Source organism: Phalacrocorax carbo, chromosome 1 (assembly GCF_963921805.1).
Source record: "Phalacrocorax carbo chromosome 1, bPhaCar2.1, whole genome shotgun sequence".
Taxonomy (NCBI): domain Eukaryota; kingdom Metazoa; phylum Chordata; class Aves; order Suliformes; family Phalacrocoracidae; genus Phalacrocorax; species Phalacrocorax carbo.
The window spans coordinates 74542924-74559482 of NC_087513.1; the positions used below are offsets into that span (position 1 = coordinate 74542924).

General features: G+C 40.4%; 1 protein-coding gene across 1 annotated transcript; it reads left to right on the forward strand.

The window, feature by feature from the left end:
* Positions 1–7628: 7628 nt before the first annotated feature.
* Positions 7629–15727, forward strand: LOC104043590 (sulfotransferase 6B1). The gene is made up of 6 exons (XM_009503246.1): positions 7629–7773; positions 8579–8763; positions 9800–9926; positions 12377–12471; positions 13545–13731; positions 15609–15727. The coding sequence occupies exons 1-6, from the start codon at positions 7629–7631 to the stop codon at positions 15725–15727; spliced, it is 858 nt and encodes a 285-aa protein (XP_009501541.1).
* The last annotated feature ends 832 nt before the right edge of the window (positions 15728–16559 follow it).

A 16559-nucleotide genomic window follows, 5' to 3' on the forward strand; every position in this document is an offset into this window, starting at 1 on the left:
AGAGACTCCATATTCTGTAAGCAGATAGGAAGCAGAAATATAACTTCTTTTTCTTCTCTTCTCATTTGAGGGAAAATGTTGCAGCAACTTGAATGCACGAAATAGCTACTGCAATTGGTGTTTACATGTATGTCTATATCCTATAAATATACATTAATAAATAGAAGCACAATCTAATAACTAGACAAAAGTGGTTAATTGATTTGATTCAGCCAATATTGCTACCAAATTTCAAACATCTTTTAGAGAACAAGGGCTCTTAAACCTGCAGATTACAACCATGATCATGTCAACTCAGAGAAGAACTAGACTGGCCTAAAATCAGCTTGCTTTCCAGTTTCATGAACTTTGGGGCAGCCCTAGTATAGACAGTAAGCACTCAGGAGCACAGGCAGACTGCTGCAAGTCCTGGTTTGTATGCTGTATAAGCCCAGCATTTGTATTAGCCGTTTGTACACTGTGTTAGATCCTGATCACACCTGGGATATCTGAGCTGAAAAGGGATTTAGTCCCTGGACCCAGGAAATTGGCAGCCCAGGCTGCATGGCTGAAATGACTTCTCTGTTGTTTTGAATGAAGACTTCAAAAAGACTAGATGGAAAATATACCTGTCTGCAACAGCCTGTCAGGCTGTTGAGATCTGACCAGGTACAACTGGATGAAACAGTATGGTGTGTTAGACTTGTGGTTAGACTACAGGATCTATGGAGCTATTTGTACCTTTAAGTCTGTAAAACAAAATGGTATCTCACATGATGGGAGGAAAGAGTTATGAGTTTTCCTGCATGTCAGGAAAAGGTCTGGGCAGCTGTAAAACCTGTTTCAAAAGCTTCCTTTGCAACCACAAAAAGGTGGGTTTTTTTCTCTCTGTCCAAATAAGACTAAAACACTGTGTGGCAGAGAATGACTGATTTGTTCCTTTCTTGTTCTGAACCATGTCCTGACTTTGCCAGAGGGGATAAGCGTGCAGTAGGAATTCTCTACTTACAGAAAAAAAGTAAAAAATCTTTCCTGTATAACACATTTATGCTTAAATAGCTCATATAACACATGAACATATTAAAAAACCTCATAAGAACAGAGAATAAATATAAAAGTTTGCAGAATATAATGCAGCCACTGCAGGACACAAAAGCAGGGAATCAGCATTAAACATATATTTCACTTATCCAGTCTGGGTCTGGCCTGCACTTCAATTCCTGTTCCTATTACAAATGAAAGAAAGCTGTTATAAATAACAGCCAAGTAATTTCTGCTTGGACTTTGGAATTAATTTGTCTGTCCAGGAGTGACTAACAGTTCTGGGGACTACAGGGCTTTCCTGGCTCTGGCTGGGAAGGAGATAACTTTCTTCATGGTGCTGTGTTTCCTCTCCATGACCTTCTGATTTTACTGTTGCATTTTAGAGCTCATGTCTAATAACTTGTAACTGAGTGACCTTAAAATAAGCTGGGACCAAGGCAGTGCAGCTCTGCTGTGTAGGAAGGCAGAGGTGGAGGGGACCATCCCAACAGGGGGGCTGTGGGGCTCAGCTCACCGCTATGAGGAGGAGTCTGAAGGTGTGGATAGGACTGAAGAGTATGTTTGTAACTCAGGGTGTTGGGTGGTGCCAGCAAAATCTGTCTTGGACATGAGGAAACGACTCCACCCCTCCACCATGTCAAAAGATAACAAGGTCGATAACCTGACGCGCCACATTTGTGCTTATCACAGACTCCTCTCGGCTGCTATGGAGGTGCCCCTTCGTAAGAACAAGATGTTCCGTCTGACCTTTCCACTGCAGATAGGAGCCATGCTGCAATATAAGGTCTGTACTGCTGTCCTGGAGCCAAGCCACTATCAGGTCTCCATGTTGATGTCCTGAATGCTACCGCCCAACTGATAGGGTGCAGACCTAGAGCCCATGGATCAGCCTTCTTAGGTCAAGGAGATGTAATGCCAAGGTTGGCACCGGTTGACTGCTGCTTTAGTTTCTCCTGGGAGAAGAGAGGTGCTTGCAGAGCTGTCATAGTGGGATGGCTGGAGGAATAGCAAAACTGGAGATTTCTGGCTTCTGGCCACCAGGCTTATGCTGCAACACCTTAGCTGGCTCTTGGCTGTCATGAGGACATGGGCAAATGAAACATGGTGCAATCAGGGTGACAGCTGTCCTGCATGAGGCTCTCTGCAAGCTCTGTGTGCTGCTCGGGAATCTGGAGGCCTCTGGTCCCTCATGACCAATGTTGGCTCCCCTCTGGCATTTGCATGAGCTCAAGGTTTGCAGTCAGATCCCTCAAATGCAAACTGCATTGCCTCTTACCTCAGGATCACTCTGCTCATTTGAGTTGGACCCACAAGAGAGCTGGCACAGAGTGCAACAGCATACTGGGTGCTGTCTCACTGTGTGTACAGATACAAAGGCTCCTCTTCCCCTTTGTACACTTCCACTGATAGTGGCCCACAAGCCTTCCCAGGGGTAGTTGTGGTTGGCTGGACCACTGGTTTCCCTAGCTGCTGGATTTAAAGGCAGTGTGGAAACTGACAGGATAGCATTCCCTATCAGACCTGCTTGCTCTGATTTTTCTGTGTGCAGTGATGCTTCACAGGGTGTAAATCTCTGAAGGACATACCTCTCAAAAGGCTTTTTTGCTGGAATTTATCTGGCTCCCTATAGAATACTATAACCTACTATTGTATATGTGCTTCAAAATATCAGCCAATTTCTAAGTGGTTATGCTAGCAAATCAAAACAAAGTGGAACCATTTGAAGTCCCTAGTGAAGTTACTAGCATCACTTGAAGTGACAGTGCACTAGCAATAACAGGATGACTAGTTTCTGTCATTTAAGCCTCTCCCAGTAAGCCTCCACATTAGATATGACAATAAAGATAAGCAGAAAATAAACAAGACCTCCAAGGCCTCTCCCCTCACCATGGGGACCTGGGAATGTCCCCAGGCAATCCCACCCTGACAGACTAGCTCTTTGCCAGGGAGACAGCTCACCTGGCTGAGCCCTCCAGCTTGGACACAGCATCATCTTTTTTTACTCCAACGAAGGTTCAAATCCTCGTTTGCTTTGCCCCACCCCCGCCCAGTCTTCATTAGGTATGTGTTTACACCTTGAAGGTACCGTCACAGGTACCCAGCAGGAGCTGGGGCGGAAGTGGTAACCTCACAGCTGTGGCATTTGCCTGCCAGCTCTCCAAAGTGCACAGCTCTGCTGGCAGCAATGGGATTGTTATGATTAGCTGTAGCAGTTGTGAATCTGGCACAAAATAGCCTCAGGCAACGATTTGTTGTCAGAGGGATAAAAGAAGGTCAAGGAACTTTATAATCTGACATGCCATAAACGCGACATGGCCCTGCGCATATGGTTGACTTCCTTCATAGTATACCTAAATGCAGGCGTAGCTGCCACAGATAGCAATGCCTATGAAATCAGAGGCTTCTGAAATCAGTGTTGTTAAATGACAGTACTTGATTAGTGCGGATGTATGAGACAATGAAGAGAGGCTTCTTGGCAAGAGTACAGGCACTGCAAGGAAGCCTACCAGGTAGAGGGATGGCTATTGAAAGTGTAAAGCAATGCAATGCCCATCTCAGTGGAGCGGTTTTGGCTATGTCACACTACCTGACGGATGGGACCAGCTCAGAGTGTACTGATGGACAGTTACTAGAGCTCAGCTGAGTCTTGATGCGTTGTGGACAGCCCTACACCCACCCTGAAACTAAGGGTTTATTACAACCTCACAGAAAGCCAGAGTTAGGTTCCTAAACTGTTGACATTGAGGCACAGAGGTGCCCTAATTTCCCAATCAGTCTGAGCACTCGTGGTGTATTTAACATTTTACAGGCTGCCTCTATTAAATAGTTATTGACCATAAACTTAAAAGAGATGCTTCAGCTGTGACATTAAAATAAGTAGAGATGTCATTCTGCAATCTGGGAAAGCAGAGACTGGATGGAGTGATGCCTACAGAAATGACTCTGAGGATCATTGTGGAGAGAATTTGGAGCTGCGGAAAGGACTACACAGCTTACCCATAAGAGTGGATTTCCTGGCTGGGACTCTGTATTGGAGATCAGTCTTGCACACTTTGTAACGGCAGCTGTGTTTGATATTCTGTACTGAAATAGTCGTGGAAGATTTCACTCCTTCATCACTGTTGCAGAGCCTGTGTACGAATTTTACGGAGATGCACAGGGACAATCTTTATGGACATAACTTGTACTAGTTTCAGGTGACTAATGTATCTGATAGAGAATTAAAGCAACGAAACCTTATGATTGGCAGTGTCAGTTTTACCTCTCTGTTCATCAGTCAGTATGTCAAGACTGAAGTATTTCATGGCTTTAGGGCACTTCAGAAAATGAGAAACCTGATGCTTTATAGTGCTAGCTAAAAAAATTCAGAACCCTGTGGATGTACATCCCAGTTCCGACTCATGTAGCCAACACATATGACTTCATCTGCTTATTTTCCACAATGTCACTATTTCTTTTAATACCTCCTGCCTAAGATGTGTTTGGAGGGGAACAGTATTGTCATTGCCTCCAGCTGAGAAATCTTCAGTTGAAGGACATGCACATGGTACCACCTTTTATCAAGCAGAGAAGAAAATGGCGAGCCTGAAGGGGAGGTGGCAGGGCACATAGAAAACTGTCAGATCTTCTGAGTTGTTTACAGCAACAGAAAAAAGTCACTTACTTACCCAGACATGAGTAAGTGCATATCTGTATATAATATGTAATCTATATATAATATGTAATCTATAAGAAAGATAAACCGAGAAGGTAAGTTGGCTACAGAGTCAGAAGGAGCTGGACTGAAGCAGGCCAGGAGTGCAGCGTCTAGCTACCAAGCTGCATTTTTCTCAAACCAGTGAGAGATCCCAAACTCCAAATTTAACACTCTTTTCCTGATATCAAGTATCTGTGAAACCCTCTGGTAAAATGTGCACTCCATCTGCACTGATAGCAGGACCAGCAACCAGGAGAAGGACAACCTGCTGCTGGAAGAACCTCAGAACCTGGGGTAGATATGTAGGCATACAGGAATCCATCAGTATTAGCTTGCCATGTCTGTGTTCAGCCAGTCAAAAATGCATCAGCTTCAGTCTACATTCTGTGTTGTAATACTAATAAAGGAAAAAATTAAAGTTGGCTAGAGGATTTGGCATGGCATTCTTTAAACCTGTGGTCTCTTTGTATAATATAGCTATAATAATGCCCTTTTTATGCTAACATAGTTGGTGTAGTTTTTCTCATAACTTAATAAGAAGGGGGTTTTCTTCTGCAAGGTGCTGAATAGTCTCTTTTTCCTTATATCATTGCAATTCAGGATACTGTACCCTTGCAGGGATGGGCCCTATTTTCCAGGTACAGGCAGCATTTGAGGAGGGCCAGTTTCAGTTAGATTTCCCTGGATTAACTTTATGCCTGCTGAAAAGAGAAGCTAGTATAAAAAGCAATTGAGACGAGATAAGCGAATTGGAATTTTCTTTGCTACTGTATTGCTTCTGTTTTACACCTTGGCCATTTCATTTGTGAATGATTAATTAAGGTCCAAGTCGTCTTAGGCAAACACGCTGACTCAAAACATAATAGGAATGCAGGAAGGGAAAAGGCAACGCATTTTGCAATAAACTTATTTTTCCTAGGTCTACTTTTTGCTAGGTTTGCTTGTGGTAAATGCATATGGCTGGAACGTTGGCTGCAAAATAAACCTTAGAAATGAATACAGATGTTCAGATTAACATAGAAACAGGAGTCATTATGCCTCCATAACATACTTTGTATACCCGAAGTAACCAAACTGAAATCTGCTGACAGAGGGTAGATTTTTAAGGATTTAGACCCTAAGATATGGAGCTATGGATGGCTTAAGTCTTAAGTCTGTGAACAAGAGAAGAATGTTGAGCTCCTCACCACTGAGAGTCCCCCCAAATCCTACCTGGACATCACTACCCATGTATTTCTTGTACCCTCACTGATTCACTTGATCACCACCTGGAAAGACCGCCCTGTCTCCTCTCATCCCTAATGATAGGGAGCATGTCTCCAGAGCATATTTGCCAAGATTTTGATCTCCACCTGGCCCTGCGTAACTGGAATCTGGAGTTCACCAATGGCACAGGGCACATTTTGCAGGCAGAAGCTGTTTAAGGGCAGCCTTATAGGCAACACAGGTGAGAAGGTCTAGGCTTGCTGACTTCACTTCCTTTAGGCTGGCAATAATGCAAAGAAAAGAAAGGGGGAGAAAAATAAATCTTATTATGCTGGCTTTTCTGGGGATTGAATTAGAAAGAAGCAGTACAGAAGCTGGTAACTGTCCTTACTCCTTATGAGTAATCTTGACTGCTCAGGTGTTTCTTAGAGGGGCATCTCTAATCATTAACCTCTGACCATGGGTCATGGGAGGTACATTTGGTAGTCAGCTCCCAGAACCAAACCTAAGTTATCATAAATAATAAAACAAGAACTGGGACCTGAAGGACTGCTTTATTTGCAAACAAGATTTGCACGCAGGTTCTCGAGTCGAAGGCCTTGAATGGCCTCAGATAAAGATGTTGTAGGAGGTTTTCAATAGGTATAATGAAGCCACTGGATGTTGGAGGAAAAGAATGTAAAAATGAGCAAATTAATTTGTGGCCATTGAAAGGAAAATTGAAAATATTAAGCATTCCAAAATGTTTTGATTCAAACATGAGCTATTTATTTTACTCTGATCCTTTCACATTTCTTAAGGTCACTTTAAACAAAAGTGGAGCTTTCAGTTTGAAAAACATTAATGATGATTTCTACAGATTCAAAATTTTCCAAAAAACCCACTTTTCGAAACAAGTAATTAATTGAGAACTCCTTCTTTCCTGCAAGTGATTTTTATTTTGATGAATCCGCATATTCTGTGGAAAGATTTTAAAATCTTCAACTGGATTCAAGCCAATGTTAAATCTCTGCTTTAAATTTGTGATTTTTGTTGTCTGTGCCCCTTTTATGGAGACATATGACAGCTTAAAAAATGGTTGTGTCTCTAAGTGCCCCTGTTTTTAAGATGCCTCAGGCTGAAATTCTAAACTGTTCAAAAAACTGGTTCCTTAACATCACAAAATTTAAACAATTGGAATCAATTTGCACTTTTGAAAATTCAGGCTGTTGTATATTTGGTAAGCAAAACCAAAAGTATTTCATTCACATAAAGTAAGACACTGGTTTTGTATTCATAAAAAGTATTTTAAGATGTATCTTTTTCCTTGGAAACTAAAACAGCTTCCAACAAAGTAGAATTTATAGAATAATCATATTAAGCATATAATGTTCATTCTTGAAATTTTCCACAATTAATGCATTTACTATCACTGCATTACTTTATCTGGAGAGCTAATAAATGACAAATTACATAACTTTTCATGACTCTGCATTTTAGTCATTTATCAAGTTACGTCTAACATTTCAGTTACCTTTAACAACTACCTGGAAAAATCAATATCCGATAGAACTCCATGGTGTGTAGCAAAGTATATAAGCATGAAGTTTGCATTACTTGGTCTCAATTTGTCACTTTAAGCCATCTGACTTAGAAGTGACTCTTAAATCCTTTTCTCATTTCACCATTTTCTGATTTGCAGGAGTCCAAGCCTTAAGCAAACATGTCCAACCCCAGTGAGGCAGAACTCATTCACAAGTTTAAGGGGATTTCCTTTACCACCAGGTCTTCTCCAGAACTTTTAAAGTCCTTGGATACTTTTGATGCTAGAGAAGATGACATCCTTTTGGTCTCCTACCCCAAATCTGGTAAGCTCCACTTTTAGATGTTAATTGCAAGAAATCTCAATTGTTTGTTTCATGTTCTCTGCTTAAACTACTTGGGAAATGTCTGCATACAAACAACAGGGAAGGATGTTTCAGCATGTGAAAACATTATTCTGTCAGTAAGTGTTCAAGTTACAAAAAAATATGGGTCATTTATCTGAATTTTGATTCTTTAATTGAAAATATCTCAGGTGGTTTTGGAAAGCAAATAGATATTTATTTCTTGTAAGCAAAATCTGTACTTGAAGGATTTTCCTGAGGACTTTCTACATTCAATTATGAGCAAGTCAAGAGTCGTATTAAGTTATTTGTATGGTTCTTGGCTGTAGTTTTATTAATTTCTTATTCCCTCTCCCCTGCCTCACTTGCACACAGAAGCACACACCAAAGAAGCAGCTCAATCAGTACTACCCAAATATACAGACTCAAAGTACTAAAAGGAAAAAAGCGTCCAGGTTATTCTAAAATTAATGATAAAAATAATATAACCACCTCTCAGCTGACAAGCAGTTTGTCTCGTGAGATTGTTTTGGTACCACTATTAACACTTCTCACAGAGTTACTTTGCACTTCAGCTACAGCCCTAATTTTTCCAGTATTTATGCATTTCGAGCCGATGGGATTATTCAGTTACGTAAAGTTTCCTGAATCTGGGAGATTAAAAGTATCACTTGTGCACTAGCAAGCTGTTCCCATATGCAAAATGCATGTTCCACGTATCTTCTCAGTAAGAAATATTCCTTTTTCTCTTTTTTATTTTTTTCCCCTTAAAATTACTTTTCTGCAGGCACTCACTGGCTTGCAGGAATTCTAACAAGGCTTTACAATACTCAAATTACACTAACATCTCCCATTGAATTTGGAGACATATCCAAACTGGAGGAATTGAATAAACTCTCATCAAAGAGAATCATGCCAACGCACTTAGACTACAACATGTTACCTCCAAATTTTAAGAATAAAAAATGCAAGGTAAGGCAAAAATATATGAAAGCAGTAAGATATGTTAAGTGTCTATTTGGAATCTCTTTTGTCTTGTTGATCCTTAATAATTTTTAAATGACTTACAGTTTCCAGAAGTGATTTGCTGTGAATTTTGGAGACACAGCTGACAGTTGAAGGCAGCATGAGCAGAGACTTGGGCTAGGGACTGGGTTCTGCTCCTGCCCCACCGCTCTCATGGGGTGATATGTATACCAGGCACCGCACAAAATACAATATCAACATATTTCAATATATATTGGAATATATATTGAAATATATTGAAAGATATTTATGATATATATTTCAATCAGAAATGTATTATTAGGGACGGGGGGTGTTCTCATGGATGGCCCCACTTCCTAGTGGCTGAAGCACTGACTTAGAAAATAGTTATTTGGGTACTTACAGGCTGTTCTGGGGGTGAAGATACTCTGCCTCTCCTACTGAAGCTTTGTGAAGACCCAAAGAGATATTGGGCAAACAGAGGAGAATTGAAATGTGGGAGGTGGATTCAGATCACAGTTTTGGGTTCCTCCCAAGCTGATATGGGAGGTGTTTAAAAATGAGCTCTGGGCCTCCGATTTTAGGTTAGAAGTCCAAAATGTCAGGGTTACTCAGATCCAGACTTTTGGGACAAAGCTAATTTGAATGAAAGGCTAAGATTTATGTTTTGCAGCTGTCCTGTGAATATTAATTAGCAAATGGTTTCATATGTTAGGTTTATGAGATAGTATACTGACTCATGAGCTAAAATGAACACAGCCTCTTTTATAACATATAAACATTACCCAGCTACAGGAAACACACCTGTCCACATGAAATTGTTTACTAACCACTATTGATTTCTGCCTAAGTAGGGACAAATACACCTCTATTTTAATGGCATGGTCTCCGATGGAGGAATCCTAAAGGAAGGGGTTTTGACACTGCAAACTGCGTGTGAAAATGCTACATTGATGCACAGAGCTCCTCTAAAATAAAGGAAGAATATAATAATTGATAACCATATAATCTTCATTTACAGATGATCTACATCAGCAGAAATCCAAAAGATACTGCAGTTTCCATGTATCATTACTACAGAGAAAATCCAAACCTTCCCACCATTGACACCTGGACTGCTTTTTTTGACTTGTTCTTAAAAGGAGATGGTAAGGATAAATGTTATGTTTTCTCCTTGCACTTTACAGTAGCTTATTAAGTACAGAAAGAGTTAAGAAATGTGAACTGTGTGAAAACTCCTTATTGCACTCCTTATTCATATGGCTTTGGTTGGGTATTTTTTTTCAGGATAAATTCTAACGCCAAACTAAACAAGAGCAAATAATAGGATGCTATCTTCAGCTCTGTGAGGAGACATTTTGATAAGCAGCTGCATTATTTCAGCACAACTGCTCTTTGCAGGTTTTTGCTGTTCTTTGACATAGCTGTTAAAAAACATATTCTCACAGACAAGTTACTGATTTAATTTCTCCTCACGAACACTCTGAAACCCCTGACAATTTCTTGATTCTGACGCCAGTTTGCCTGTGTTAAAACATTTCCATCCTTGTCTTGCAAACCACAATAACAGACTGCTTCCCACCAAGAATTAATGTTTAAACTTTGATAGAGGAGGTATGCATATACAGCTCCCCCCAAGCAGATACGAGGGCAGCTGGGCTCACCACTGCCAGCTCCCGTCCTCGGCGAGCGGGCCGATGGGGCAGGCGCTCTGTCTGAAGGTGTTCAGCCAGCTCTGTGAGGCTCACTGCCGTGCTGGATTGCAGGCAATGGGGCACATGGGGAGACCATCCCCAGGCTGCACTGAGAGCTATGCTTGCAGGTGTAGTGTCTTCTCTCATGTTAAAGACAGCCTTGGGTGGCCCTTCAAAGGGAGTCTAGATGCTTTCCTAAAGCCCTGCTGCACACGCTCTGCCTGATGTGTTGTCGTAGTAGTGGGGTCCAAAGACCAAGGACAAGAGTGAGATTTTTATGAGTGACAGAGGTGGCATGGAGGCTGACAACAGGACCGTGTTCCAGTTATCCACTCCCATTTTTAGTGTTTTATTACTCCTTTGAGGACATGTTGCTGCTGTACAACCATAAGTGATGATAACAGCAACAATGACAGATCCGCTTGAAAACTTCGAAAGAAAAGTGCCATTGCAGTCATCATGGGCTTACATCAAAGATCCAGAAGTCGGTTTGCCTACTGACTTGTGTGGGCTTTGGCTCAGAGCTTGTGTTCCTAGTGCAGAGCAGCCCTAAGGCACGTGCTTCAGTGATTTGCGGGATCTTGGCTTGTTTAGTATCAACTCTGAACACTCAATAGTAAAAAAAGAAAAGAGGGTTATATTAAATTTTAAAAGCATCTACCATTTATCTGTAACTTAGCAGCCACCTTCTATTTTCTGTGCGCTTACAAAAATATAATTGTATTGGTTACAATAGAAATTTATGTAAGAGGTGATAGCGAGAGGGTTTGTCATTTTTGCTCCTAACACAAACATATGAGGGCTGTGCTGCTTGATTCAGATCCTGTAGTAGTCTTGAAGAATTACTCTCCATTCAGAACAAGGGTGAGGACACACAGAGGCAGCTGTGATGCTGTACCTGGAGCCTCCAAGACTGTATGCTGTACCGCTGAAGCCAACAGGGCTATTCTATGCTATCTTTGGCCACTTCTCCAGTGTGACTGACCAAGAGAGCAGGGTTTAATTGCACACTGTGGAGCACACATGCCTTGCAGTTAGGCAGTGCTTTATGTGCAGGAGGCGGCTATAGACTGAAGCATTCAGCAAAATACTTAATTACATCTCAAGGTCTCCAACCAAAATGACACCCGTTACAATATTACACTCTTCTGGCAGCAGTCTGAAGCAAAGCCACCGTTCTGGAGAAGGCTGGCTGCGATTGCTCTGTCCAAGCCTCCTCTCATCCCCCTCAGGAGTCTTTCCACACATCTAGCAATGCAATCCATCTTGTCATTCAATCAGAAGGGTCAGAATTTTGTTTCTTAGAAGAAAGCTGAAATTTAGCTCTCCTCCCATGGTTCAACAAAAGGAGCATTCAGGAAAACAAGTCCTATGAGTCATCTATAAAACCAGAAGTTATCTATGTCATTCACTGAATGACGTATTTTCATAATAACCTGTTTACATAATTCTTCTTTGACTTTTAAAATTATCACTGCTGGGAAAAAATACAGCTAACAATAGTGTGCTCCATTTAACAGACTCCTTATTTCATTTCCTAGTGAAGTGATCATATTTCTAGCTGTGACCACAAACATGGAGACATTTGCCAAGATGTTCAGATCTTGTTAGGCCAGTACATTTCCCTTCATTACTGGCCTTTACTTAGATTTGGAGCCTGTTTCCACTACAGAATTATATCTCAGAATAGTATCTGCATCTCTGATACAAAACCAAATTCCAGCAAGAATGTAAGTTGGATTGTAAGTTGGAGTCGCCTCACAAAAAGAATTTATTCCAGTTTAGGAGAACAGAGAGTACACACTATGAAGGAAGGGATTGTTCCCCTAAATGTGCTAGGTGGAGTCAGAGTTATTTCTGAATAATGTTTATATGAATCTCTTTTACATGGGATTCCTTTTCAGTTGTCTGTGGATCCTGGTTTGATCATTTCCTAAGTTGGGAAGAACATGAAAGTGATAAAAACGTCCTGTTTTTGTTCTATGAAGACATGAAGAAGGTAAATATGCTCTCTGCTCTTATTTCAGAATGCATTACTTGTAAATTAACATCATTACAGTATCAAAGAGCAAATTATAATGAAAAAGGAGAAAGAAAAATATGAATGTATGTCTTTTGGCATATTTTTTTATTTGCATAGAACTTCATATTAGTGAAGTAATTCTGACTGCACAAGTTATATAAATATCAAATCCTGTGAGAGTTGCGTTTCATAGATGTAGAGTAGGACACATATTACATGATTTTTTTCAGGATACAGGAAGAATTTTAAGTTCCTCATTCTTGGTCCTATGGAGAGACCAACGAAGGACATTTGTTGAGGGCCACACATTAACCTGCTATGTCTGAAATTTCAGGTGAAATTTTCAAAAAGTGATGTAAGACAACAGAACTACTCATGGTCAGTGGGGCCTGTGATGCCAATAAACAAGAAAATTAGAGGCTGCAAGGAATAGGAAAAAAGCTGATGAAAGGAAATTATGATGCAGAAACAGCTTTGCCAGTCTTAAAAAAAAAGTCAAATATCAACATACCTTATCTTTCAGAGAAAAAATCTTTGGAAGCGTAGAAAACACTTTCTAGTCTTTCCACTAAAATAGTTTTGTTCATTTTTTTGGAGCTAAAAAAAAAACCAAACAAACAGAAGTATCCACTACAAGGAATATAAACAAGCCATTTTGGATCCTGAGTCACTTCTTGGACCTCTAGATATAGCACCTCTAATGAAATAAGCCACATATACAGAAGCTGAGCTTTGCATTTTTCTCTATTGCCAGTGAAATAATTCTTAGAGACAGGAGAACGCTTTGCCTGAATTGGGAGTAAAATTGCAATGTAACTGTATTTGAAATCCCATACTCAGCATTTACTCGTTTCTGTGAGTATAGGTAAAAGGGGAATCTGGTTTACTGTACCTGTCATCTACACAGGTCAATGACATGTTTAGCTTTGCTTGAAAGCAAACAAATGTGTGATAAACTTGGTATGTAATAAAAAGGATAATTTTCATATCAGCTAAAAGTCTGATAATCAGCTCAGAAAAATAAAAGCTTTATTTTTCTTGTACCTCAGGATCTTCCTAAGATTGTAAAGGAAATTAGTCTGTTCCTCTGTTTAAACATCAGTGATAATGATATCCAAGACATCTGCAAGAAGTCCTCCTTCTCAGAGATGAAAAGCAACACAGAAAAGGAAAACAGTGATCCCAGTCACACTGTTTGTGCACTGACATCCAACAGGAAGCTGATTTTCCGAAAAGGTAAGTTCCCTGGGCTGGGCTTAACACAGCAGGAGTGGGAATTCAGCCAGGGGCTGCAGTCCAGGTCTTTCCCAGACTGTAGTGACGCTTTGGGTCAGCCCTGGGAATCAGTGGCAAGACTCTTCAGTTTGAAGCCATCTTAACAATCGCTTTGTTTTCTAAGTTCTCTGGTGGCAAATGCAGGCTTGTAGTAGAGAAGCACAGAGGAGTCTGAACAACAGTCTGACAGCTATTGCTCTATGTGAGCTTTTCAACTAAAAGGAAAGGTTCACAAAGCATTACTCTTTATCTGTCTCTTTTTATCTCAAAGTTGACCTCCTCAGTCTTTTACAACATGTCCCCTCTGATATCACCTGCGAAGGTCACTTCGTTTACTAGAACGAGAAAGAGCGAGGCACATTCCTTGCAAAGGAGACAGCTCGTAGCCTTTATCCTCCATACCACTGCTTATCTTATTGAAATGTTCCTGAAAAAGGAATATGCTGACAGTGACAACAACAGAAGAATGGATGACTCAGCCACCTGATGGCCTCATAGGTAGCCTTCAGACCTTGGCCAAGCTGGAATCCGCGGTAGAATCTTCAACAGCGCTTAGCTCAGATGTGACTTAAAAATGCCTGCAGGAGCCATTTTCTTGCTATTGACATTTCAGGAGCTTGCTTGGATTCGGATAAGTCAATCAAAACCATCATGTTTAGATGGATTTTGATTATTTTTACTTAGTCAATTTTTGAACAATAATTGACAGATTAAAACTAAGAGTTGTTTCAACTAAGAAAAATTTGTGTTCACATATAAATAGGGAAATGGTAAATTTTGCTAATTCAGAATATTTTTACCAATGTGCTGAAACAAATCCCAAAATACAACCTGTCAGTAAAAAGCAAACAAACAAAAAGCTCAGATGCACTTTTCTAGGTCAGCAAACTTCAACAAAGCTACATTGAAAAATTTAAAAACTCCCAACAGTTTTACTTCCGGGTAGTTCCTATGCAAATCCCAGGGGTTTAGCCAGTTTCAGCCACTTTTCAGAAGATTTATATACATGTATTATTCTTCAGGCTCTCTTGTCTTGGCCTTGCTGTCTGGGTTGCTGGTTTAGTCAGCAGTTTTGGGATGGAGGGTCTCTAGAGGATGCACGAGGGAAAACTGTAAGCATTGTCTCATTAAAATATGTCATTTAAAAAAATAATTTCCTGTTTGCTTGAACTGGATAACAATTGAAACACTTTACTGGACATGAGTGTGCATGGTCACTCAGAAGTAGTTAGCTGCCCAATTAGTGGGCCATCTCACCAGTGAAAGCTCTAGAGATTAGGAGCAGGTGTGAGTCATCTATCACGCCACTCTGGGCTCCTTTTTTAGGAGTCTTCTTTAGTCGATGGAGACATATGGCTGCTTTTGGCACCCCATTCATTGGATGAGTTTTAGATGTTTAGATGAGTTTTAGATGAGATGGATTTCAGCCAGGAAGTAACCATTTCCCTCCACTGACTGTGAAAGAGCCCAGAGAGAGACCTTTAACTCCATACATCTAAGGTGCAGCAAGATGCCTCCACTGAGATGACCAAGAGCTCTAATTCCATTTAGGAAACCTGCTGCTCTTCACGTACCACCTAGTGTTGATGGCACTAAACAAATCTGAGGCTGAGGGTTTAACACCCTTTATGGGTGATGATCCAGCTGCTTCCATCGGATTTTCACCAGACCAATAAAACAATTACTCATGATCATGACCTACCGCAGAGACTACGGTTAATAATATATTAATAATTTGTGCCAACTGCAACATTAACAAAACTGGGCTGCCTTTAAATAATTTTCTGCACTATATATTGTTAGCCTCACCATCCTTTTTTCTGTTCCTGCTCTCCTAGGTGTTGTTGGTGATTGGAAGAACCATTTCACTCCAAAACAGAATCGAAGGTTTGAGGAGATATTTAATGAGAGAATGAAAGGCAGCAAAATGGCAACACGTCTCACCTATGAAATTTGACTCCGTGTGAAGAACAATACCCGTTAATCAACAAACACAGATAGAGTTATTGGTGGGAAATTCTGAAAAGGGATTCCCATTCGGTTTATAACCCTCCCAGTAGAAAGAATTGTAATCATGAGATTTTGAAGACAGGAAAATTCTGACACAATGCCAGAGCTGAACTCAGTTTTCAGCGGGCAGGTGTATATGGTTTTACAGAGGCAGGTGTCAGACCCATTTTTCTATAACCAAATCTACTTTATCATGTCTTTATTTTTTGCTCTAGAAGGATACAAATGAACTTCGCAGATCTGATTTAGGAATTTTACCTAAGATGTTAAGAAAAAAACTAAAATCAAATCCATAATAATATGAAGATATAAAAAGTCTAAAAACACATCATAAGAAAATTACCAAAGATTTGACCTCAGACTTGCTCCCTCCCTGATCTACCATGATTTGGAAAGCACCTATATTACCGGACTGTGTCATTGATACTGAAGACAGAAACTGCAGCTGTATGTTCGAAAACCTGGAACGAAGTTTGTTTATAAAGTGTCCGGTTTTTTGTTTGTTTGTTGTTTGGTTTTTTTTTAACAATATGTAGTTCTTTGATGTAACTTATTTCTGGGTTAGCTACGGTATGTGTTTTAAATGCAACTGATGTAAATCCATGTAAATTTCTGCACCATATGTTGGGGAACCATAAACATGTTTTTTTCTCCATTTGACTTTTTGCCTGCAAAATGCTTTTTTCCAGTGTTTTGATGAGAACCATTTTACTTCATGGTCCGTGTACAATAGAATTCAGCAGTTCCACCGTGGCAAACAAACTGCTACTCAGAGACTG